Genomic DNA, 26,273 nt, shown 5'->3' on the forward strand with positions numbered 1-26,273 from the left:
TGGCCAAAGTACTGGAGTTTCAGCTTCAGCATCATTCCCTCCAAAGAAATCCCAGAGTTGATCTCCTTCAGAATGGACTGGTTGGATCTCCTTGCAGTCCAAGGGACTCTCAAGAGTCTTCTCCAACACCACAGTTCAAAAGCATCAATTCTTTGGCGCTCAGCGTTCTTCACAGTTCAACTCTCACATCCATACATGACCCCAGGAAAAACCATAGCCTTGACTAGATGGACCTTAGTCGGCAAAGTAATGTCCCTGCTTTTGAATATGCTATCTAGGTTGGTCATAATTTTTCTTCCAAGGAGTAAGCGTCTTTTAATTTCATGGCTGCAGTCACCATCTGCGGTGATTTTGGAGCCCCCCAAAATAAAGTCTGACACTGTTTCCATTGTTTCCCCGTCTAATTCCCATGAAGTGATGGGACGAGATGCCATGATCTTCGTTTTCTGAATGTTGAGCTTTAAGCCAACTTTCTCACTCTCCACTTTCACTTTCATCAAGAGGCTTTTTAGCTCCTCTTCACTTTCTGCCATAAGGGTGCTGTCACCTGCATATCTGAGCTTATTGATATTTCTCCCAGCAATTTTGATTCCAGCTTGTGTTTCTTCCAGTCCAGCATTTCTCATGATCTACACTGCATATAAGTTAAATAAGCAGGGTGACAATATACAGCCTTGACGTACACCTTTTCCTATTTGGAACCAGTCTGTTGTTCCATGTCCAGTTCTAACTGCTGCTTCCTGACCTGCATACAGATTTCTCAAGAGGCAGGTTGAGACTCAAAAAGTTCAGTAACTTGCCCAAGACCATACAATAGACCAGCAGACCCAAATTATCATGCTGCGAACTCCTTAAGGTGGGATTGCCTTCTGTTCTCTCTCTGCCCCCTGCACCTTTGCCCATGCGATGCAAGTCTGCGTGTCTGTTGAATGAATGACTGAGACTGAGTTCTGACTCCGTAGCTCAAATGTGCTCTGAGCCTTCATTGCCTCACTGGGAAATAACATGAAACGGATGGACTTGGAATGAGGTTAAAATGAGTCCTGGCAATGTGTTTGGTAAACAGAGGGGGTATGGAAGCTATGTGCTTTCCAGAATTCCTCGGATCCCAGACTGCAGACAATGCTCACACATATCCTTTTGAAGAGGTTTGGCCTTTGGAGCTCAACTCACTTCCCATTAGGGCATATTTGTGGGTCCAATCTGTTTCTCAAAACTGGCACCATCACCTGCCACCAGGCAAAACTTCCAGGAGAAGCTGAACAAACTCCCTTTATTTCCACAGCATCTGAAACCTGCTCACCAGTCCAGTCCACCACCCCACTCTGACCATACCTCCCAGCTCCCCCGTGGCCCTTTGTCAGGGAACTCGGAGGAAAGGTTAACCGAAAGGGGACTGTCTTTGATGCCAGAACAAACTAGCAATGGCCTTGCCATCTCCACCTCCCTGGCTGAAGTTTCAGCTGCTGCGGCCACACAGAGCAAGCCTTGTTCTTTTGTGAAAGTTCTAGTCCCTGTTTTTCTCCAGCATTGTGGAGTCTTCAGCGGGGTGTTTGTGAGCAAAGAATCCTGCTGGACAATAGGGACACTTCCTCCACAGAGCCTGCTCCACCCTGGAGGGAGAGTGAAGGCTCCCAGGCTGCCCAGCAACTGTGGATGTGGAAAGTTCCCTGAGGCCTGGGAGAAAAGGAGAGCTTGGCCTCCACAGTGTCAGGCCTTCTCTTAGGCCAAATCACAGCCCAGAGGTAAGGCTGCCTCCAGCCCTCACCAGCCGGGGCCAAAATCACCCGCATCCACGTGGGGACAGAACAGAAGACCTAGACTCAGCCAAACTGTTTCTTTAAGAAGCTGGCTTTTCCTGCCTGCTGTAGCTGGGTCCCCTCTTGATCTAGAATCCCAAAAGCATTCATGACCAAACAGAGAGTTCAACAGGGAAGGTAAGGGCAGAGAAAACATGAAACTTTATTGAGCATTTAATGAATGCCAGGTGCTATGGAAAGCACTTTTTAAAAAAAAAAAGGAAAAGAAAGACAACTTCTTTGTGGTCCAGTGTTTGGGAATTCGCCTTTCTACAATGAAGAAAAAAAAGATGGTCAAGAATAGTTCTGCCATACAATTTTATACACCAAGTCTTTTTTTCACCTTATTAAATTATTGACTCTATTAAAAAAAAAAAAAAAAAGAATTCACCTTCCAGTGCAGAGTATGCAGGTTCGATCCCTGGTAGGGGAACTAAGAGCCTGCATGACATAGTGTGACTAAGACCATGTGCTGCAACAAAGAACTGTGTATGCTGCAATGAAGGCCCAGCGTGGCCGAAAATAGGTGAGTAGACACACCATGCCATTTATTGGAAGGTTGGAAGGCATAACACAGAAATGATGTCAGATGATCACACATTGATAGGTATAATGCATTTTCTATCAAGACATAATGATTAATATTTATTAAGTACTTACTACATCCCAGGTATTCTGTTAAGTAATTTATCAGCATTATTTCATTCCATGTTTATCTTATAAGGAAGGGACTATTATCATTCTTGTTTTGAAGGTAGAATTTGAGGTTCAGAGAGGCTAAGCAACTTGCGTTAGGTCTTGCAGCCTGTAAGCAGTGAGCTGGGATTTAAATTCATGTCTGTGCAACAGAAACACCTGTATTCTTTGTTTCTTTATTGAGGTATAACTGACATACAGTACACTGCACATATTTAAAGTATACAAGTGGTAAGTTTCTGCATTTGTGAAACCATAACCAAAATGGATACGGTGAACTTACTCATGAGTCCAAAAGTCCCCTTGTGCCCTTTACTTTCATCCTGTCCCCAACGACCCATTGATCTTCTTTATATTAGTTTGCAATTCCTAGAATGTGGGGTTCCTAGCAATATACAGTATGTCCTCGTTTAAAAAAAAATCTGGCTTCTTTCACTTAGCGTCATCATTCTGAGATTCACCCAGGTTGCGTGTATGCCCGTTCTTTCTACTCACTGAGCAGTATTCCATTGCGTGAATATACCAGAGTGTGCTTATCCATTTCTTGCCTGGTGGACATTTGGGTGATGTTCAGTTTCTGGCTGTTAGAAATAAAGCTGCAAAGAACATCTGTGTACAAATTTTTATTTAGACAAGGCTTTCATTTCTCTTGGGTAGATACCTAGGAATGGAATGGCTAGATCATATGGTAGGCTACGTATTTAACTTTCTAAGAAACTCCCAACTGTTTTCCAATGTAGGCTCAAGCAAATCTTCTCCCCTTATGGGACCCAGTTTTCCTACTTGTGAAACCAAGCAGTCCTTCAGGGCCTTCCCAGGGACAGATACCCCATTTCCCCTGCCTCCTGTTTGTTAGAAAGCTTTAGCCTCCTAAATCTGAGTTCCAAAGAATAAATTTAATCAGAAGTGAAAAAAATGCCAAAAACAAAGAACAGTCAATCAAGACAGAATAATACTAGTTTAGTCATAAAACAAAATCAAGGACCTTTAGTTTCACCTCAGTGACAATAGAGAATATCCTTAGCCAGATCCTTGGGGTTTTTTTGCAGATACTAAAACCCCCAGCATGTGGAAGAAGTGAACTGTATGCTGACCACAAACATGCAGACTCTAGACCAGTTGGAACCAGAAGGTTGATGATATTGTTATTTTAATAACCTCTAAAACACCACACTGTTACCTTACCACCAACCAGTCAGAAGAAAGTCCATGAGCTGATCATGCACCCTACAACCCTTACCCCTAATGTTGCCTTTAAAAACCCTCCCTGAGAGCTATTAGGGAGATCAGGTATTTTGAGCATGAGCTGCCTGTTCTCATTGCTTGGTGTTTCGCAATAAACACTGTACTTACCTTCACCACAACCCAGTGTCTATAGACTGGCTTTGCTGCACATTGGGCAGGCAGACCCAAGTTTGTTTCTTTACCTGAGAAGAAGCAGAACCACTAGCTCCGGCACACTTTCTGTAAGCCTTTTCCACTGCCTGCTACCCCAGCCCACCACCACCACTACATACACACACAGAGGAAGGCTTCAGGAATGTAAAAGGAGTGAGATATCTGTCACACAGCAGTGTATTTCCACTCCAGGACTCTTGCCTGGAAAATCCCATGGAGGGAGGAGCCTGGTGGGCTGCAGTCCATGGGGTCGCTGGCAGTCGGAAAACGACTGAGCGACTTCACTTTCACTTTTCACTTTCATGCATTGGAGAAGGAAATGGCAACCCACTCCAGTGTTCTTGCCTGGAGAATCCCAGGGACGGGGGAGCCTGATGGGCTGCTGTCTATGGGGTCACACAGAGTCGGACACGACTGAAGCGACTTAGCAGCAGTAGCAGCAGTTCCAGCCTTCCGTCTCAGTCTCCCCGGTGCAGTTTTCAGATAGAAGAATGGATCAGGTTCAGGACCAGAACACATCAGGTATACTCACGTGGTGTAGAGGGAATCCTGAACTGACCTATCTCCTGCTGCTTCTGGTTGGTGGTATACAAGGAGGAAATGCGGAGAGGCACTGGGCAGGGCAGCCACCTCTTTCTTAGAACATGTCTCCAACCTGTGCATGGACCCGGGGTCACAGACAGTTCTCCTGTGCACAGCCTATCTGCCTCCTCAGTGGAGCCACAGACCACACACTGGCACTGGGAGGGCCCCAAGAAACCCAGACCAACTCTGTCCTTTAACAAGGCCAACCCAGATGCCAGAGTGCTGAGGGCCTTGCCCAAGCTAGGGTGGAGCTGAGATCTTTGCATGCTGCATTGTAACCACACCCTGCTGGACAAACACATAGTTCCTTGGCTTCAGATACCAAGGGAAAGTTTCAGAAGCATGAGGTTCAAAACAGGTGAAAGTAATTTGTGTTAGACTAGGCTAGGTCTTCCCAGGTGTCTCAGTGGTAAAGAATCCGCCTGCCAGTGCAGGAGCCACAGAAGAAGCGGGTTCAACCCCTGGGTTGGGAAGATCCCCTAGAGTTAGCAACCCCCTCCAGGATTCTTGCCTGGGAAATCCCATGAGCAGAGAAGCCTGGTGGGGTCTTCTGGGGTCACAAGAGTCAGACATGACTTGGCGACTGAGCAAGTGAGGATAGGCTAGGTTAGGTTAGCGGTCACCCTTGCAGGAGGCGATCCCGGGAGGGAGCCCAGGTGGGCTGTGGGATGCCAGAAAGGTCCAGGCTCTTGACCTGGAGGATGTGGCAATTCCCATCAAGCTGTACAGGTGACATGTGTCCACTACATTTCAATAAAAATGTACTTTTAACAAATGAATGAAAAGAGACAGGAAAGGCAGTATGTGGCCTGAACATTGTCGGGCTGCCCCATGGCACGGAGGGTAGTGTGTTTGGCACCCCCAGCTGCGCCCCTGGGAAGGGGCTGGAGGGCTGGTCGCCTGCGCTTGTTGGCAGAGCAAACACCCAGGCCTCTGAGTGCAGTCTCCTCTGTGTACACAGGGTGTTAGGCCAGCCTCCGCTGAGCTGCACTTCAGGGTGACAAAGACAACAATGCCACCAGCTCGTAACTGTCAACAGCATCACTGTGCTCAAGGCTTTGTTCCAATATTTGCGGAGCCAGAAGGGCCAGGTCGCCTTTATGATATTGACTTAGATGCACCACTAACCAGCAAAAGAAGAGTGCCCGGGCCTGTGGGCTCATGGCTGGGGCCTTTGGGATGTGCGTGGCCTTCAGCAGATGGTGCAGGGTCCTGGAAACCCCACCAGTTGGCTGTTGTTACTATTGTTACTGTTACTATTATCTTCCCAGTGAAGCAGGGAGTCATGAGTTTCCAGACTGTTGTGAAGACGCCCTCAAATCCTTTGTAATCCAACCTGCCAGATTTGCAGGGAGAGCTGGAAAGATGAAGCATGACATTTACATCTGGAACTGAAGTTTTTGGAAAATGGCAGTGGAAAGTTTTTCATAAGGAAGTTTTCTTTTTTTATAGGAAAAAGAATTTTTCTTTTTCTCCTTAACGGGATCACACTCTATAAATGCCAAGCTTGTTAGCCTCTAGTCGACTGTTTTACTGCTCCCAGTCATTTCTGAGTGAGACACTCTACCACTGACAAATACCGAGACCGCTTTACAGAAACTCGTGTTGCCAGGCGAGGCCCCCGCTCCCCTTTGTGAGCCCCAGGCCTCAGGGCCGGCTGTGCCCCGTGACCTCTGGCTCCCGGTCTCGCTGTCAGCGGGAGAAAGCGAGGGGCCAGCCTGCGTCAGCTGGACAAGCCAGGGCCTGGACACACCGCCCTGGGGCTCTGCTCTCCACGAGGGGCTGACCCCTCGCTGCAGGTGCCCTGTCCCCGGGGCGGCCTTGCTGTTCCGTCGGGTGACCGGAGCCTCAGACCTCTCTGCTGTCTGAGAGGGTTTCTCTTCTTCCCATTTTGTCAGAAGAGCTCTCACTTCGTGCCCTGCCCCTCCCTCTGCCTCCAGGCCCACACATTCAGTGAGGCCTTCAGTAACCATTAATTTAGCCAATTTCCTGGGCCCCACCGTTCCCCAGGGACCCCACTTTGGTGGGCAGCAGCGGAACAAGACACCCTGCTGTTTCCCCTTCCCTTTTAATTACACGGGGACAAGCTTCCTTGGGCTGACTTTGGGAGGCAAGCCCCGGGCCAGCCTGGCTGGCCTCCACGAAACAAAGCACACATGTTCCAGAGAATTCCCTCCTCGCCTAATCCGGGCTGGGAAGAAAAGGGCTTTTCTTCTTGTTGTCAAAGGGGGTCTTCGATGCTAAGATACCATTTTGTGTCTCAAGTCATGTCACGGGACTTCTGCCTGGGCCTTGCGTCTGCTCTTTAGAAATGAAAGACCCAGTCCGTGCTTTACCTCAGGACAAGCACCACTCCCCCCCAGGCCCACCCCAAAATACAGGGGCTTGGGGGGCCAATAGAAGCAGGGAAACCTCCCAACTCCCACTGTTCCTTTCTTATCCTAGCAATCTCGGCTTTCTGGACTATTTGCCCAAAGGATGAGCAGGGAGGGCTGGGCCTCACCTGCTGATCTCAAGGGTCATGAATATTCTTATAATCCCCTGGAAAGAAGGACCCTTTCATTAAAGAAGCAGATTCCCCCTGGTGGTTTGGGGGCTTGCCACCCCTTCCTACCAGCAGCCTGCCTCCTCTCTGCTCCACGGCCTATGGGTCCCAGCTGGCTTCTTCAGCTTTTCCAGAGGCCTGGCTCTGCCGCTTTCCATCGTGAATCCATGTCCCTATTTTACAGGTGAATTAAAGAAAGTAACAGCAAAGATATTACAGACATGCAACCTGATGCTTAGAAAGGAGTTGGGTTCAGGCCCAGAGAAAAAGAAACTTCCTGCATCGCTGATAGTTGCACATACTTAAACATTTACACTTTACCTCGTTGGGCAAGAGGATTGAAGGTAGCTTTGGGAAATAGCAAAGAAAATCCAGATGAAGGACTCAAAGATAAGTGCAGGGGAAGTAGCAAAATTAAATCAGGGCAGAGTGAAGCCAGTTAAGACACGTAAATGCAAATTTCCATTCGTGAGCAAGGCTCAGCTGAGAATTTAGCTTCCGGCTTCCTAGCAGCCAAAGAAAAGGGAGAAAAATGGTTGACAGAAGGTCAGAGCACATCAGGCACTCAGGGGAAGCACAGGTCTTGAAACTGAGGCCTGACACATATACACTATGGACACTGCGTACCAAATAGATAACAAGAGAACACTCTGTATAGCACACCGAACTCTTCTAGACCCTCTCTGGTGACCTGATGGGAAGGAAATCCACAAGGGAGGGGATGCACATATGTGTCTGGCTGATTCATTCTGCTGGACAGTAGAAGCTAACACAAAATTGTAAAGCAACTACACTCAAGTGAAAAAGAATTCTAAATAAATAAAAACAATGTAATGTAAAAAAGAAAAACAACAAAAAAAGAATCTAAGGCCTGAAACTCTTTGCTCCCTACCCCATCCCCATGAATGGTGAGATGACGAGTCTTCAAACAAAATCACTATGTACTGGATTGAAAATGTCATCTCTGGTTTAAGTTTCCTTAAACTGTGCTTTAAAATGGTTGAATGTACAACTCACATAGCAATGATTACTTCACTCTCTAGACTTCCTTCTACTCTTGCCATTGTATTTAAAATATATCCTGCATTCAGGCTAAGAAACAAACAGTTCTTACGGGATCAGCATTGCTGCAGATATTTTAAACAAAGGCTCTGATCCTATCGCTAAGCCTTATAGTACAAAGCAATGATTTTCAAAGTTTTAATCTTTTGAAAAGTACTGTGCATGCCAAAGTTTTTGCTGACATGGGTTTATGTCTATTGATATTTAATATTTGATATTGATATATTAGAAACTGAAACATAAAAATTTAAATATTTACTCTAATAATTTTTTAAAAATAAAACGATTCCATGTTTTAACATAAATTATATTTCTTATGAAAAATAAAAGAATGTAGTGACAAGAGTAACCTTCTAAAAGTTCTTTGCAATCCTTTTAAATATCCAGCTTGATAGGAGATAAATGGATTCTTCTATCTGCTTCTAGATTCAATCTGTTGCAGTATGTTGTTTCGGTTGAAGGCGGTGAAGAAAACTTGGCCTCACACAATAATGGATGAGAAAAAACGAAGAGAATGGGAATATCCTTTCCAGGTAATCATGCAGCTTCTTTGATGCGACACCAATCCTCGACAAGTCAGTGAACTTATCCTCTGTGACATAAAATCCCTTGGTCCAGCCCCTGCTTGGAGAGGAGCTCCCCCCATGCCTGTTCTAGACCTGTCACACACTAGCTGATCAGAAAATACTGGTTTCCTTGGTGATGCAGATCTTCCAACTGACACATTCCTTTTGACAATAACCAAAAAATCACATTCCTGGATACCATCCTCCATCTCATCAGAAAAATACTGAGAAGCTGTCAAACTCGTGATGTTTTTCCAAATTCTCATTTTGGCTTCAATGTGTAAGTTTTACCATTGGTAACCAATACAGCAGAGGTTTTCCTTGAAGCGGCAGGTTCACTCTTCTTTTTGAGAAAATATCTGCTTTATGAGTCAGCTTGAATTACCACAGTCTATTAGTCATTCTTTTAAGCAAAATGATATTCCTTGAAGAAAATGACAGTTTCGGTCATAAGTCAAATAATTGCACAAGTACGTTTTATCAATATGACCATCATATTCTGGATTACAAACAGTTTTTTATGTGACACTCCTAATTTGTCACAGACTATTAAAAAAAATACTTAAGGGCTGAGATTTAATAAAGCGAAAAATCAATAAAATACATTGATAACATAGCAATACAAATTAATAAAATGAGTGATTTTTACTATTTCATCAAGCCACTTTTTAACTAAACTAGCTTGTTAATTTTTTTGTTTTAAACCGTGAGTGCATCCTAGTAAAGATGACACAGCACCCGTTGGGACAGGTCGTGCCACTGTCTTGGTTCATGCTAAGCGGTGTCACCCACACGGCTTTCACTGAGCCAGTGACTGTCGACACAGTGAAAAGAAGAACCAAAACACCAGTGCTATTGTAACATCATGTTGACCGCGCGATCACTGAAAGGGTCTTAAGGACCCCCGGGGGTCCTTGGACCGCTCTCCTCAGCTGCTGATGTAGAAGACTTGGCATCTAAGACAGCAGTTACTCTGGGAGAGATTCCAGATGCCAAAAAGGAAGAGGATTTCCCTCTGCAAATGGTTTGTATCTTGAGCATAGCTCTGATAGCTAGAGGAATTAGCAATGCATCCTGTGTTGCAGTGATAAATACTTCAGAAATTTAGTGCTAGAATCAAGTTATTTGATTAAGGTTGGACAAATGCTTACCGTAAGCCAATAACTGAAATGTACTCATTTCATCACAATGACTACCTTATATTTTAAAGATGAAGTGAGATAATAACTCTGAAGGGTATATCCCAATTCAGGGCAGTTTTATTTAGAAAAGGCCGTTTTATATCAAAATAGTATCAAAGGTTTTTACAAATGTAAGCTTTAGAAGGACCTTTAATGAACAGCCAATCAAACGCTCATATTTTATCAATAAGGAAATTAATAAAGATGCAAAGGACATTCCAAATTATAGCAAATCCTGGTTTATGGGTGCATAAATGTTTTTTTGCCTACTGAAGTGAAAAGTTAATTATTTATACCAGATAGGAAATGAAAAAATAGAACACATGCATGTGCTCACAAACACATAAACTTGAGTAAACACACAGATAGCAGTAAATGTTACCATACTTTATACATAACTCAATGTCTACATAATACATGCTTTATAGATGTGTAAAGTTCACTCATTTAAGTAGGTTTTTAAATATCTGTCATGTTGTGCTAAATGCTAGGGATAAGGAGATCTGTAACACTCGGTGTCTGCCCTTAAATATCCTCCAGTCCCACGAAGAAGCATGTGGGTAAAGCAACAATCCCAGTGCACAATGCTGTGTCAAGACAGACACGCGTGCGGGGTGCTAACGGGAAAGCAGCCGATTCAGGTGGGAGGCAGGGAGGAAGGGAGGGGCACAGAGGCTTCCCAGGGGAGGTGGTGCTGGAGCAGGGTCCCCAAGGATGGGATGAGAGTTATCAGAGCAAGGAGGACATTCCATCCTGAGCAGTGTGTGTGCAGGAAGGCGGGCTGATTGCAGGCAGGTCTGTGGTGTGGGCTGAGGAGGGTGACTAGAATTGCTGGAGAAATGGGCAGATCCCATCGCCTGAAGAGCTCTGTGCTAAAGATTTTGAACTTTATTTAAAAGTTATCTGGAGACAGATTTAATCAGAAATGGTCACGTTTGCATTTTAGATTCTTCTTTCTGGCAAGAGTGTAAAGGATGCCTAAGAGAAGTGAGAATGAAGGCATGTGGTGAGAATAGAGATGAGCCGTGGGGCCATCTGAGGTGTGCAGAGACAGGGGGAAAGATACTAAGGTCAAAACTATAGACATTGATGACTAGGTCTGTTGTTTGTATCAGAGACAGGGGGAGTTCTGGGTGTCTGTCTTGGCAGCCGTCACAGTGCCTGTCACCAAAACAGTCAAATCTGGAGAAGGAACAGGTTTAATGAAGAAAGGGGTGCTTGCACTTTGGACAAGTTGAGTGTAAGACATTTAGGGTACATGCAAGTAGGGAGTTCAAGCTGGTGTTTGGTGCGGAGAGAGAGGAACAGGATGGAACTGGAGAGTTTAGAGTCACAAGCAGTGTGGCTGGAAGTTGAGCAGGTGGGAGGATGGAGACAGAAAAAGAGAGTTCCACGGGAGCACTCCAAGAAAGGCCCACCCTTGAGGGGTTGGGGGACAGTCCTGACAACCAGCAGCCATTCTGCTGTAAGATGGAGGACGAGGAGAAAGTGGGGTCACAAAAGGACAGAAGTCAAAGAAATAAGAGCTGACAGGGAGAGAGAGAGAACAGGTATCACAAAGTATTAACTGGCCTTAATGAGTCAAACAAAATAAGTATAGAAGCGTTTGGGGGGATTAGCACGGAGGTCGCTGGCGGCCTCTGAGAAGCAGTGGTGGAGGCAGTGATGGCATGGAGGAGGGAGGCCCAGCTGGCAAAGAAAATGCCAGCTTGGAGTGAGTTAAAGAAGGAATATGGCAGTGATCTCTCTTTCAAGGAGCTTGGCTGAAAATGAAAGAAAGATAGTGCATAGTTTACAGATATATAGGGTTCAGGGGAAAGGATGATTTATTTCTAGATCCTGGGATTCAAGGACATTTTAAAAGTTAACTTGCTTTATTTCCAGATACTCTACCCAAAGTGTTCAGAAGACAGTAAGTTAAGGTGGTGGTATAAAATGGAGGATGAAGTGGAGACATAAAGTGCTGGTATAAAGCGGTGGACAATGAAGGAAAACGTGTTCAAATTATAAAAATGTAAAAATAGCTAACGCAAGCAGGCATACTGAATACGATGCCCCAAATCCAAGTTTCCTTACACTCATGCGATAAAGCGTGGCCTGTTAGCAGGCCCCGTAGGCAATACTGAGCCAGTCCCTTTGAGCCCCCGGGAACATGAGGATTCATACAGCTCGCACTGCGCCCTCCCAGCCAGCCAATCCACAGTCTTCAAAGACCTACTGGGTCCCACTTCCCTCCCATGTTCCAGTGCAAATTAAGCTCGTGCCCTTCCCTCTGGCAGGGAGATCTGGGCGTGAACTGTCTCCTTGGCAGTCAGGGGATCCCAAGACTGGACGGCCCAGTTCCCAAGGTCTTGGGTGTGGTGAGGTGTGGCAATGAGTCCTAGAAATAGAAAAATGCAAACATTCCCGAGGGAGCTGGAACTTTCTTATCTACAACTCTCAAATGCCTGCCTTCTGAACTCACAGCCTCTCAAACTTCTCTGACGCCCTTTGCCAACAGCAGCTTCAGCCTCAGGCTTCCTGCTACGCGATGTAGGCCATTTCTAGTGGAGAGGCAGTTTCCAGGGCAGCAGTTAAGTGTACAGACACAAAAAGCCAGATATCCCAGGTGGAAATCCCCACTGTGCCACTGACGAGGCCAAGCAAACTCTGACAACTTGAACAACTCAGAGACTCCATTTCTTTTTCTTCCTCTATCTATAAAAGGGGGGGAAATACCAGAATCTAGCTCTCAGAGCTATGGAAACCAACAGTGTTCATGTAGGTTAAATGTTTACAGTAGGACCTGACACATAATCAGCACTTAGTAAACGTTTCCATCATTATTTAGGAGGATTTAGGGAACACCTTGTACCCAGTCCATTCTGAAGATCAGCCCTAGGATTTCTTTGGAGGGAATGATGCTGTAGCTGAAACTCCATTACTCTGGCCACTTCATGCGAAGAGTTGACTCATTGGAAAAGACTGATGCTGGGAGGGATTGGGGGCAGGAGGAGAAGGGAACGACAGAGGATGAGATGGCTGGATGGCATCACTGACTCGATGGACGTGAGTCTGAGTGAACTCTGGGAGTTGGTGATGGACAGGGAGGCCTGGCATGCTGCGATTCATGGGGTCGCAAAGAGTCGGACACAACTGAGCGACTGAACGAAACTGATGATGCTTTCCACTGAAAAGAGCATGTAATCTGGAAAATGTCCTGTCCTGACTTAGCTGGACTAGGAGACATTTTCCCTTGGGTTTGGGAAAACGTTTTTAGATGCCAAGCGTAATCAACGGCAGAAACTCATAGGCCATCTGGGCTGGAGGCCTTCGGGAGCATCCCAGAGGAGGAAGGGGCTCCGCTAAGGCTGCCCACCGCGGGGGCACGGAGCAGGATGAGAAGCACAGCTCTCTGGCTGCATGGCCTGTGCTCTGCCTTTGCCCTCCTACATATAACACACAGGTTCCAGACCTGAATGTGTGTGCCTGTTGGGGCCTTGCCCTTCTTAGTAGCTGCCTTCTTTCTGGTGGAATTGCTCCAAGTAGAATTCTTTTTCTGGAACCAGTGATGAATTCTTGATTACAAATCCAGGAAGCGCACACACACACACACACACACACACACACACACACACAGTGTTCAATAGACTTTCCTTTATGACAAAGCATGCTTTAGTGAGTGAGGTGGTTTTATTCAACCTGTGCCACAAATAATCAATACAAAGTAATTATTTAATACCAAGATTCTAGATTACCTCCTCCTTGTGCTCAGTTGTGTCCGACTCTTTCTGACCCGCCAGGCTCCTCTGTCCATGGGATTCTACAGGCAAGAATACTGGAGTGGGTTGCCATTTCCTCCTCTAGGGCATCTTCCCAACCCAGGGATCGAATCTGGGTCTCCTGCATTGGCAGGCAGATTCTTTACCACTGGGCCACTGGGGAACCCTAGTACCTCCTCCTCAATAAACCTTAAAAATAACGTGCTCTGAATTCTCAGAATTCACTGAAAATATGAGAAACTGGCATGACAAGTGCTGTTTTCCCTGACTGAGGTTCACCAGTGTGACTTTCAGAATTGAACAGTTTGATGTTTAGAACGAAACACTTTTATGTAAGCCTGTGCATCTTGTTCAGTTGGGGTTTTCCCTGAGCACTGACTTGCCCAATCATGCTGGAAGTAGGGCATCCAGTTCTCCCTTTATGAATACACCTGCCTCTTTGCCAGGCTGCTTACAACATGAAAAGGAACTGCCATTTCAGAAGAGCTGAGGAGGGGAGGGAAAGGGCTGTTTAGCACGTGGCCAGCCCATCCAACACCTGCACTTTGTTCAAGGTTCTGTGCTCAAACCTACCTGGGATCCCAGAAAGACTTGGCCAACAAGCTGGTCTTGGGACTGCAGGTAGCCTCTCTGAGCCAGAGTTGAACTGCTGGTAACAGGTTCCCTTTAGTCCAGCTGCATCATCAGAGAAGCTAGAGCTCTCTGTATCTAAATGAAGTTAAAAACCTATGCATCTCTAAGAATGACCAGAAATCATATTATTTTCAGAAGCCCTAGTAATACTGTCACTCAAATCCATTGAGGCCAGAGGTGAGCATAAAGTTACAGTTTAAATCAGAGATTTCAAATGGTGACCCGGTAGGGTGGGTAGTGCCTTACAGATGTTTCAGTCTGACTCACACAATAAGATTCTTAAAATCAGCTGCTAACATTTCAAAGGAAGTTTTCACAGGACTCTCAGGATCCCCAACTTCTACAAAATGATTGGCTTTGGAGGTATTACATCTGTGCCCCCTGATATAAACCTTCATGGAACAGAAACAATACTTCCCTGGGGAGTCAGGAGGCAAGGTTTCAGCTAGACCACTAATTGAACAAATTGCTTCTTCTCTCTGGGCCTCTTTTTTTCTTCTACTTTTTTTTAATTTTAAAACAAAACAAGCGCTATTGTTGTTCTAAAACTATAATTCATTTTCTAGATAAGCGAAGTAAATCAGAGAGTAGAAAAAAAAAGATACAATTCCTCTGGAAATCACACCATACTCTGTACAGTTACCCAGGCAGTAGGAGGTTTTAAAAATGTTTCAGAATATATATATATAACTGTTAACACAAAAGATTATCCAAACTATAGGCGCCAGTATATAAGTCATGGTAACTCAGAAAGAGGAAGCTATTTTTAAAGGACAAGGTGCTGGGTCTCATACGCTCGGGAAGATGGAAGCTGCCCGCCACCAGATGCTGAGCATGCAGACTTGCTACATATCCATCTGCCATGGAAATTTCCCTGCTTCCACATTCTCATCTTGTCGTTCTGAGGTTGAGCATGCCACGCCTCGGCCGTGGAGGCTTTCTGCTCCGGTGGCTTCAGACAAAGTTACCATTAACTCCCCAACCTGCAAGAAAATTATTTGACACAAAGGATTCCAAAATGTCCTCCTCTCCCCCTACAAGCCTGCAAACAAATGGTACAGGAATGAGGTCAGAAAGGAATCCCCCGCCTACCAGGCCCCTGAATTCATTTACCTACCTCAGAGCCCATTCAGGGAAAGGGGTGGGACTGGGAACAAGAGCCCCTTGGAGGCCAAGTGGAGTTTGGGGGTCGAGCGCTACATTACAAGATCTGCCAGGCCTTTGCCAGCCTTCAGCTTCTTTGTGCCTCTCACATAATAGAGAAACACCAACTGAGCAGCGCGCGCTCTGCGGTTACGCCCTTGGACAGAGCGCACTCTTTGCAAATGCTAATAGTATCGTAGCATCCTGTCACCCAGGAACACAAAAAAAGGATGTTGATTTTCACATGAACCAGAACACGCCCATTGTACACAAGTTGGTGACCAACTTGTAGTATCTGCACATCAAAAGCCCAGCCAATCACAGGGCACACAGCTGGTGAACTGCACCGATCGGGCCGCCTGGCCCAGAGAACGAGATCCAAACGCCCTGTTCCCCTGCTACAGTGACAAAACCCAGAACTTTTGAAGTGAATGGGCCCACAGTTTCAGGATCCTGATTCAGAGATGACCAGAGCAATTAGGATAATTAGCAAGAATGTCAGTGTCTCAGATATTTAAAAAGGGAAATCTGAATGTATGAAGATGGGAGTGGCCTCATGCTTCTGCTGAGTCTTCAATACAGCAGAGGCTCCAGAGGGCAGAGATGTCTAACTAGGCATTCACACTAGTGGGTACCAGAGGAATAGAGAAGCTCGTAAGAATGTTGGCAGGGAAGTATTTAGTGTTTCTATTCTAATAGCCCTGCTGCTGCTGCTGCTGCTAAGTCGCTTCAGTCGTGTCCAACTCTGTGCGACTCCACAGACAGCAGCCCACCAGGCTAGCCCGTCCCTGGGATTCTCCAGGCAAGAACACTGGAGTGGGTTGCCATTTCCTTCTCCAATGCATGAAAGTGAAAAGTGAAAGGGAAGTCGCTCAGTCATGTCTGACCCTTAGCGACCCCATGGACTGCAGCCTACCAGGCTCCTCCATCCACGGGATTTTCCAGGCAAGAGTACTGGAATGGGTTGCCATTTCCTGGGAAACTAGAAACTCTCAGGGCAAGAAAATTAAAGAATATATAAGATATTCCTGAAAATAAACTTATTAAAGATTGCAAAGGTTTCTGTTAATAGCTTTCTGAAAGTGTTTAAGGCAGTCAACATTTGGAAAAATAAAATATTCAATCAAGGTTTTGAAAACACGTAAAAATAATTCTGTATCTTAATAGTTGGGCTAACTCAAGAAGAGAGGATCTGTAGAGGTAAATGGGAAAATTAACATGATTAAGATGTTGAGGGAAAACTGCAGAGTATTCATTTTCACTTCTACAACTTCAAGGTCTGAGATAGCCCTGAGATTAGAACCCCCCCCCCCCCCCCCCCCCCGAATCTCAGTATCACCTTGCCTCCCAGGCCCTGTAAGGAACCACATCTCTCTGCCGGGCTTTCCATTCTCATGACGCAGCAGAAACCTCGTAGTTAGGGAAAGCCACCCTAGTGCACTTCTGTAAAGTTAGCTCAAATTGCACTTTCTAGGTATATCAGTGCCCTAATATACTCAGAATTTATAGTAAGTTCATTTTCCTAAAAGTATTTTTGAGAGCGAGCGAGTATGCTTTGGACAGTAGCTTGTATGTAACCAGATCTGTTTTCCAGTTTAGACTCTATTCACATGAATGACATTGATTACTTAAAACTTTTCCGAGCCTATTTTCTCATTTATAAAATGGAAATAACCCTGCCTGTGACAATGGATGCATAACACAAGACGTACTGGTTCCTTTGCTTTAAAGTTCTTTCTTCAAAATTTAAAAGGAAAGTCAAAGAAGTTTCATGGGATTAATCCTTGGAAAAGACAGACGAGTGTCCTAAAGGGCTTCAGGGGGTTTCTAAATAGATCCCCCAAAGCTCACGGGCAGTGACAATCCACTTCCCTGCTATCCTTTACATGGACACTAAGAGTCCTTCTGGGAGTCCTCCTCAGGCTGTGTGGCCACCCCTGCAACGCTGTAGACTGAGGTGGCTGCACACCTTTCCTCCGAAACACATCAAGCACCACCTCCTCTCATTAGTGTTGCTGCTGGCAGGGGGAGGCACGTTCTCTGAGAGCTGGTGTGTGCCTGTAGTCCCAGCTACTCGGGATGCTGAGGCGGGAGAATCATCTGAGCCCAGGAGTTCTGGGCTGTAGTGCACTATGCTGATTCTGTGTCTGCACAAAGTTTGGCATCAATATGGTGACCTCCTGGGAGTGGGGGACTACCAGGTTGCCTAAGGAGGGGTGAAATGGCGCAGGTCAGAACTCCTGTGCTGATCAGAAGTGTTGGCTGCATACCACCTGGAGCACCACTGACTGCAAGTGTGAGAACTTCTGACTTAAGCCCTCTAGACAAATACAGTTCTTAATGAAGAAGCAGTTAAGTATGGCAGTTTTGTTAATGACCCATGATTACTTCTGTGTTAAGATGTATGGAAAAGAGAGATTAAAAATAAAAATGGAACACAAACTAAGGAAGCAGAGAAATGAATAGGTTCATTCCTTAAGAGATACGTTTATTTCAATATTTCCTGGTAGTTGAGGCAAAAAAACAGGTGAAGTCTTGAGTTCTCTTTGACAGAAGGGAAGCACTGTATATGAGTCTGCCTGCAATGCAGGAGACGCAAGTTTGACTCCTGGGTCGGGAAGATGCCCTGGAGAAGGAAATAGCTACCTACTCCAGTATTCTTGCCTGAAGAAGTGCGTGGACAGAGGAGCCTGGCAGGTGACAGACAGTCCATGGATTCACAGAGTTGGACATGACTGAGTGATTCACTTTTAAGCACTACATGCTTTGGTCTGGAGTGAGAAACTTGGCTGGTCCTGAACTATCTAGTAATCCTTAAAGAACCTAAGTGTTAACTGAGACATGTCATTTTACTTTTGCAAAAGGTGCTGTGTATTTTCTTCAAACAGGTGCATCATAAAATATTTGTCTGTGAAAGCAAAGGGCATAATATTAGATAAATTAATAAGTGAGTAAAGGAAGTAGTTCAGGCAGTATTGCCTTCTGATTTGGCCTAATTCTCAGATAAACTTTAGCAAAACAAACAAGAAGATGGAGTTAACCTATTCCCTACATACTTTCTCACAAATGTTAGAAGTCTCACAAGCTTTTGGCAAGTGTTAGATGTGCACCATGACCATAATTTTTCACAAGTGGATAAAATTCTAATTCTTGTGTTGTTGCTACGATTTAGTTATTCCAAGAGACGGTTTCAAAATGGACATTCTTCTTCGAACTCTTAAGGAGTGAAACCTATATTCTAACTCAACCATAAGACAATGCCTCTCTGGAGGCTGCTGGCAGTTTTCATTGGATCTTCAGTGGGGTCTCTGGCCTACAATTTTTTAAATGACTTTTTGCGATTTCTCAAATACTTGGATAGGAACCATGCTACACATAGGTTAATTAGTTAAAAACAAATAGAATTCTTTACCACACAGAATAAGGACCGGTTTACAAAAACATTTAAAAGCTGTAGTTACTCCGGCCAGTGACTTGACCCCAAATAAACCTGAACAGTGATCCTGTAGAATGTGAACAAAACCCACATGAAGGCTTCATAGGGTGATCAGATACACATTCTCTGTCAAGCTGGTAACTCACCTCTCATCTCAAGATACACACTTAACCCACTGCCTTATGATGTACATCTTTTCTCATCTTACTTTATAAAGTGTCTTTAGGCTAAGTATCACTCACACTTAAACTCTGGACCCTACTCTGCTTTTTAATCTGACAACTTTTATAGTACCTGTCTTAACTCTTAAGTTTTCTACATCTATCAACTTAGTCTAATATGTGCAGAAATTATTTATGACTTAGTTATCACAAGTTGAATATTTTATTGTTTAAATTTAAATAGTAACTATTATTTTAAAACACACTTTGTAACGTAATTAAATAATAGATCTCTATTATTTACAGGCACATGGTAGCTACTTCACTTTGACAAAGATGCTAATTCTTCAGCTGAAAGTATTGGTAGAAAACAGATAAATTACCCTATTAAATCTTCAGGAAGCAAACTCTTCGAACTTTCTTGACTTATGAAGATCTTGAAGGACACAAAGGATGAAATAATTTAAAATGCAACTACGTTTGGGGCTTCACACTAGGAGTGGTCTGTTAGCACTGATAAGTGAAATAATTGTTAATATGATTGAAATATGTCCTTCCCTATAAATTTTCTAAAGGAATTTAAAGACTGTCTTAACATCTATTCACCAGAAAATATACCACACTCCAGCAACTGTGTACCACTTATGGACGCAATCGTGACTTTCCAGACTCTTTCTGGTTTTGGCTTTAGCTAACCATATGAATCAAGGAGAAGGCACACCCACACAGTCTTATTTTACATATCTAATGATCACCAAATCTTTAGCTCAGCTGGTAAAGAATCCACCTGCAAGGCAAGAGACCCTGTTTGATTCCTGAGTTGGGAAGTTTCCCTGGAGAAGGGATAGGCTACCCACTTCAGTATTCTTGGGCTTCCCTGGTGGCTCAGATGGTAAATAATCTGCCTGCAATTTGGGAGACCTTAGTTCGATCCCTGGGTTGGGAAGATCTCCTGGAGAAGGGCATGGCAACTCACTTCAGTATTCTTGCCTGGAGAATCCCCATGGGCAGAGGAACCTGCTGGGCTATAGCCCATATGGTCGCAGAGAGTTGGACACGACTGAGCAACTAAACACACACATGAGCAAAGTTCTGGGAAAAATTCTAAAATTAAAAAAAAGAAGGGAGTTCGTAATTGGGTGGTGGATGGAATGAAGTGATCTTTAAGGTTCCTTCTGGTTCTAAGACTTAATGATGCCTTCTTAGGCAGCCTCATAAATGACTAAACAGGTTAGCAGCATCAATGAAAATGATGGCCATGGTAGCAAAATGCAATTAAAAACATTTAAAAAATATATTTTACCAAAGAAAATACCAAAGTGTTTGACAAATATCAAGACATGAAAAAGAGCATGGTTAGATCATGAATTACAACTATGCAATGTGAGGCATGTGAAAGTCAAGCATTCAAAGAAGAGCCACATGTTAAGAGGCTTATTAGACCATGAATTTGGTTACACTGTGGAGTCGATCATCATCCTGGGTGCATAAGTTTCTCTCTCTCTCCCCCTCATTATAACAGAGACAACTTAAAAAATGCTCTCCAATAACAGGATTTCAGTGTCTTTAATTACTCATCTACACCAATGATTTTAGATCAAGCACAGGCAAAATATAAATTGCAATAACATCTACAGATGGTGGGAACGTTTTAAAAAATAATACAAAGTTCATTCATAGTGCACAAGTAAAAACAAGGCTAAATTTTAAATATTTAAACACAAAGCCATGATTATTCAAAAGGTAAGCATATTTATAAGCACATTTCTATACTGCTGAAGTTCCGGAAACTATAGCACATACCAGCTTAGAGAACCAAAACTGGAAAAAAAAAAACCCCACAAAACTTTGATCCCCTTTATTGGAAAACTAAAACGTATTTCTTTTAGCACATAAATACATCTAAAATAAATAAAAATAAAATTATTGACTGGTTAAGGGATTTACCTTTTAAACCTACACTCTGAATCTTAATATCATACGCAAAATTCCCAAATTATAAGGTCAGGAAATACCACTCTCTGCAATGTTCCCTTCTCATTATTACACTATTCATTTGTATCTGGAGGCTAAATAATTTGTGGGAAGGAGTGTGTCAGAGTAAAGCCTGGAAAGAGGGGATAATACAGAGAAAAGAGGACATAATTAAGCAGCTAAGAAAGGCTGACTGCTCCGCTTGTAACTACAGCTCAGCTGAACTATGGTTCAACCGTGAAGCTGCAGGAACCACTCATTTCCTATCATTCACTGCCTACATAGCTTGATTTCTTAAATTGATACCTGGATCGAGTACATTTTAAATCTATTTATAGTTGTTCAGTCTTCAGTACAGAGCTTTGTTCATTCTATTCCTTGCAAATTCTGTGGTGAAAAACAAAACGATTCCTGGTCTCATTAGAATTTAACTTTTGTATATTGAATTTGTTTCTATTTGTTACATTTTAATACTTTTGCATAGTGATTTGTTTACATTTGAATCATTTGTGATTTCTGAACTACTGACACAACACAGTTTACTGTTTACTGTTGAGAATCTGAGGGGTTTTTTTTCTTTTAAAACATCCGATTTTAAGAAATGGCTAGCTTTTGGGTGGGGAGGGAAGCGTGCTTAGTGTGAGATCAGCCATAAAAGAAAACAATATATAATCCATGAAAGAAGTCATATTACCAAGTAGGACAGGTAAATGTCTGGACTCTAAAATAGGATTTTTAATAACATTTATTATTTATATATTTAAATCACAAATACTGATCTCAAAGAAATGGAGACATCTCCTTTAATCACCCCTTCTTAAATTTATAGAAAGAGTTGCAACAAAAGCACTGACTTAACATCAGCCTTTTGCTTGGGGGCAATCTGTAGAAACCAGCAGAGTGCATTTTTCCCTATCCATAGCTCATAGGAATAAACACAGTCCTTTTCCTTTTTTTAGAAATACATTTGTAGTTTTAAAGTTGCTGCGTTTTACAACTGCAAAAATATTAATTACTAACTGAATGATGTCTGCTTCAGTGAGGGTGTTTACCCACTGGCCAGCACTAGTTGGAGGGAGTTAACCAGTATGGTCACCTCTTAACCTCTGTACAGAGCATCAGGGCACTCTGTTCCCTCTCCATTCACCCAACCACTCATCACTGTCCCTAGGTCTGAAGGATACAGAAATGTTCTCGATGACTCAGCTCCCAAATAAAATACATTGCTACTCTCTGCTTAAAACTGCATCTACATCCTATCAAACAGTATACAGCAACTAATTCCTGAATTTTCACTCAAATATTTAGTGGTGTCCTTTACCCTTGCACATTGTATCAGATCTTGATAGAGATGACAATAAAGAAAGTACTGATGTTAAACTTTAAAACATGTGGGAACTGTTACCAAAATATAATTCCAAGAAACTTAAAGATTAAGTAGACTGTAAAATAAAAACTGTCAAAAAATGGACACTTTTATTAGAATACTAAAGGTGTAATGAAATGGTAGCAAGAAGCAGAGTTAAATGGCAAAGACATTGAGAGTCAAAAATGGCCTATTTCTTTGCTTTAAAGTCCTTTAGCCATTACAAAATATTTATTAAAAAAAAACATGAAAATGATATGAGGATATTACCATAATTGAACTGCAATGAATTAAACTTTATATTTTTAACATCCAGAGAAGGGAATGGTCAACATAATTCTAATTGTTGAAATAATTTCCATTTAAAACACAGTTTTATGAAAGAAGGCTTTTCCTGAGGCCTCAATGAAATGTTTGACAATAGTCTAAATGAATTAGTCAATTGATTATTCTTAATCTTCCCCATCAAAATCCAACAGCTCTGTCAACAGGTAAAAACACAAACAAAAAAAAACAGTCAACAAGAAAGCCTAGCTCAAGTATAAAACATCCAAAATGAATGAATTCAAATGGATAGACAGAGTATAAAAACATCAACTGAATCAAACAGGTAAGTTGCTACTGACTTAGCTTCTAAGGCAACTTCTAAGCTGTCAATGAAGGGTTGAAATCTTTCACTGAATGTACACAGAATTGTATAAATTAACCTATTTGAAGAATTTTTCTGTTAAGTTACTTTCATTCAAGTAAATATAAACTGAACTATCCTGGTCGAATAGGTTCTGTACACAGAACATTGCAGATACAGACAACAACTCAGCAGGTTACCATCATTTTATATACAATTGATAGCCTTTAGAAAATTGCCATAAGTTTTATTTCAAAACACCTACCATTCTTTCTCTGGAAAAGAAATTACATCGAGTAACGTGGGCTAAAGAGTTAGTTGACCTCGTGCCACTAGAAATGAAGCAACAAGCAGGAGTGCAAGTTTCTTATCTTCAAGGACAGCCTAATGGCCACACCACTTAAATTATCCCAATCTGTCACTTAAATACAATATAACAGAATGTTAATGGCATTTCCACTGTTCTTCCATTCAAAAGGCAGCTGACTGTTAAAGTGCCTCTAAGACACATAGATTATTTTTATTCCATGACTTTATTTTATGTTTAGAAAGGGCAGAATAGCAGAAGAAAAAAAAAGGCAAGACAAAAGACTTTTGAGTTTTCTTTCTTCAGGTGTATGCTGAGGTGATTATATGATGAGCAGGATTCTGTAAAAACAAACAGAATTTTCATTGGTAAATTTAGGTCTGGGGAGACAAATGTAAAATTTCTAGGTAAATTTTACTATTGTATGATCTTAAAAATACTGAAGCTTAACTGGCTAATTTGCTAGCTTTATTAAATTTGAAATATCTACCTGAACAATAAAAGTTTTATCAAATATGATATATGAATCAAAAAATATTGGAATTCATCTTCAGCAAGTATCAGTTATTCAAAATGATCAGGCTGAGTAACTACATGCATCTCAAAACTCAGAGAGGAATACAAATTCCTTAAAATGCCTGGCAACTTTTATTAAATGGTCAAAATGAAGCAAGGCTACAGTTTTGCCAGATTTATTCCTTTACATTTTTTTTCTAGCCTCGCCTGTGGCATCTGAGATCAGTTCCCCAACCAGGGAACCTATTGAACTTGGCTCCCTGCATTGGGAGTCCAGTCTTAACCACTGGACCACCAGGGAAGTCCCAGATTTACTCCTTTAAGTGGATTTGCAGGATAAAAAATAGATCATCTGTCCATCTCACAGATAAACATAACACTTCACAGAGCCATGAATCCCAAGGGGTGGGAAGTGCCCTAGAGAGCAGGGACAAGCAGGGAACAAAAAAAGCTGGGACTGTTTTCCAGTACACAACCTGCCTCGCAGGACTGTCTTGGCCTTCACCTGGGACAGACACTTTGGCAGAAAAAGGCATGTTCCTGGCAGCAACAATTACTCCAGATGTCACACTGACCAGCTTAGGTAGGTGACACTGACCTGGCTGGCTCTGGGCTTCCTTATTTCATTAAGAGATGGAAATGCACCTGATATTTTTAATTGGGTTTCTGTGAATTCCACCCCCCCAAAAAAACTATATTTGTAAACAAAAGTATCAAGCAAACTCTGATGCTTATGAAGAGAATCTCCAAATCCAGAAGATTCTCAAATGTTTCTAACATTAACTACTGATAGTAAGGAACTATGACAGTGAGGAAGACCTCATAACATTTCATGGTTTTAAAAGAAAATTTTCGTACACTGAAACTGTATAAAAACGTTTATGAGCATAGACACTTAAAAACACTGTATTATTTTCGGCCTTTGTGAAAGATGATTAATATTTAGTTTCTAGGCACATTTTGGTATACATCCATATACCTGTCTTAGCTTATGAAAGAGAAACAAGCAAAGTAACAAAGCATTCTTCTAAAGCTTTTTCCTCCTTCCTCTCTCATTCACTGCTGGTGTACCGTTTTGTGTGATGCTGGTCTGAGCTGTGCTTCCTTTTTCTAGCTTGCTTTCTCAAATATATTGCCTCGACAGTACAACAAAGTAGGGAGTCTGATTTAAGGGCCTTTTCTGAACACAGTGCAGCTAGGGAGAAAAACTTTCACATTTCTACTCTGTTTATTTCTGTGTTGCAAGCTGTCTACAGAGCAAGGACTCACATATAAAATAATTAAATATTCTAAATAAGTGAAAAGGTCTTAATTATAGCATTTTCCCTTTCTCAACTTCTTCAATAAAAGACTTCCTAATTATATTTTTTCAGCAATAATTAGCAATTAACTTTGCTATTAAGGGAAGTCTTCAAAAATAATATTTTATTAGGCACTGCTTATAATGCCACACTACAGAATTAGACGAGAGCCCATACATTCAGTAGAGTCCTAAATTCTACAGCTGTCGAGTTATTTTAAATTGAAAAAGTTTATTTAAATGTTTTTAAATACTGAAAATAAGATTAAGAACAATTATTAAAATTTTTAGTCAACCCAGTTTGCAAGTGAACATATATGTGATTATTCATTGAATATGAACAATGAGAAAATGAGTGCAACAGTTCAATTCTTTATACACAGAAAATCTATGAGCCACTAACATATCATGAAATAGTTTAGCTTTGTTCACCTTTTTCTGTTCAAAATGAGTTCTAGAGGATATTTTTAGTTCAACCACAAGGTGATTTTATTCAAAGGAACATCATACACAAAAGCTGTAGAATCTAGTTTTAGAAATTTCTGCTTTTTAAATTATTTAATTACATTAAGATTATTATTAAGGAGTAAGTAGGATATAGTTAAGTAGAATGATAAACTATTAAAGTAAGTTTTAAATATAAATTTTGTGTTTAGTCAGTACCAATGCAATAAGAGGTTTTTTTTTTACTCACTTATTACAATTTATTTTTCCTGATGAAGAGCTTCAATAAATGCATCAAGTTTTTCTTGAATTTCTCTAACTTTTTCTGTAGATATAAAAAGATAACAAATTAATTAAAAACAAATTTATTTCTTGATGGCAATGGTTTGGGATACTTGAACTACTCAGGAAAAGGGGAAACATTACCTTCACATGACATATGATCTGATATCCAGATGAAGTTCAAACAGATTATAGCAGTAGCCCTTCTAATAATTTTTTGGAAAGGGAAGGAATGTAAGGGACAGATCCTTTTGAGAATCTAAATGTTGCAGATTCTTATACAGAAAAAGGCAAATATAGATATAGATACACATACAATTATGTGTAGAATTTTAAGGAGTTGTTAAGATTCTCTGGGGTCTAACCAAGGACTCACAGTTAGCATTATCTGGAACAGAGGAAAATATAACATAATGAAATCAATTTTTTAAAATTAGAAGAGAATACAGGTGAGTATATAACTGGCTTTCAACTAGGAAATGACTTTCTA

At 42.2% G+C, this 26,273-nt stretch overlaps 1 protein-coding gene and 1 long non-coding RNA gene across 7 annotated transcripts in view; both read right to left on the minus strand.

Annotated features, from left to right (window-relative positions):
• Window positions 1,939-4,752, minus strand: LOC102184946. 3 transcript variants are annotated; one of them, XR_001917898.1, is made up of 3 exons: window positions 4,426-4,752; window positions 3,849-3,922; window positions 1,939-3,091 (listed from the first exon to the last, which is right to left on the minus strand). It is a non-coding gene; the product is annotated as an uncharacterized LOC102184946 (long non-coding RNA). The 3 variants fall into 3 exon arrangements; XR_001917899.1 differs by having other exon boundaries at window positions 1,939-2,604; window positions 2,991-3,922; XR_001917900.1 differs by having other exon boundaries at window positions 1,939-2,069; window positions 2,460-3,922.
• Window positions 20,509-26,273, minus strand: part of OPA1 (OPA1, mitochondrial dynamin like GTPase) — an 81,661-nt gene continuing 75,896 nt past the window's right edge. For 3 of the 4 annotated variants that reach the window (XM_005675107.3, XM_005675106.3, XM_005675103.3), the window contains 2 exons: window positions 25,752-25,826; window positions 20,509-23,582 (listed from right to left, as the gene is read on the minus strand). In XM_005675107.3, the coding sequence (XP_005675164.2) occupies window positions 25,762-25,826 (65 nt within the window). In that variant the 3' untranslated portion in view covers window positions 20,509-23,582; window positions 25,752-25,761. The remainder of the gene's footprint in view (window positions 23,583-25,751; window positions 25,827-26,273) is intronic. The other variant, XM_005675105.2, reaches the window with a different exon arrangement.

This window comes from Capra hircus, chromosome 1, assembly GCF_001704415.2.
Source record: "Capra hircus breed San Clemente chromosome 1, ASM170441v1, whole genome shotgun sequence".
Classification (NCBI taxonomy): Eukaryota; Metazoa; Chordata; class Mammalia; order Artiodactyla; family Bovidae; genus Capra; species Capra hircus.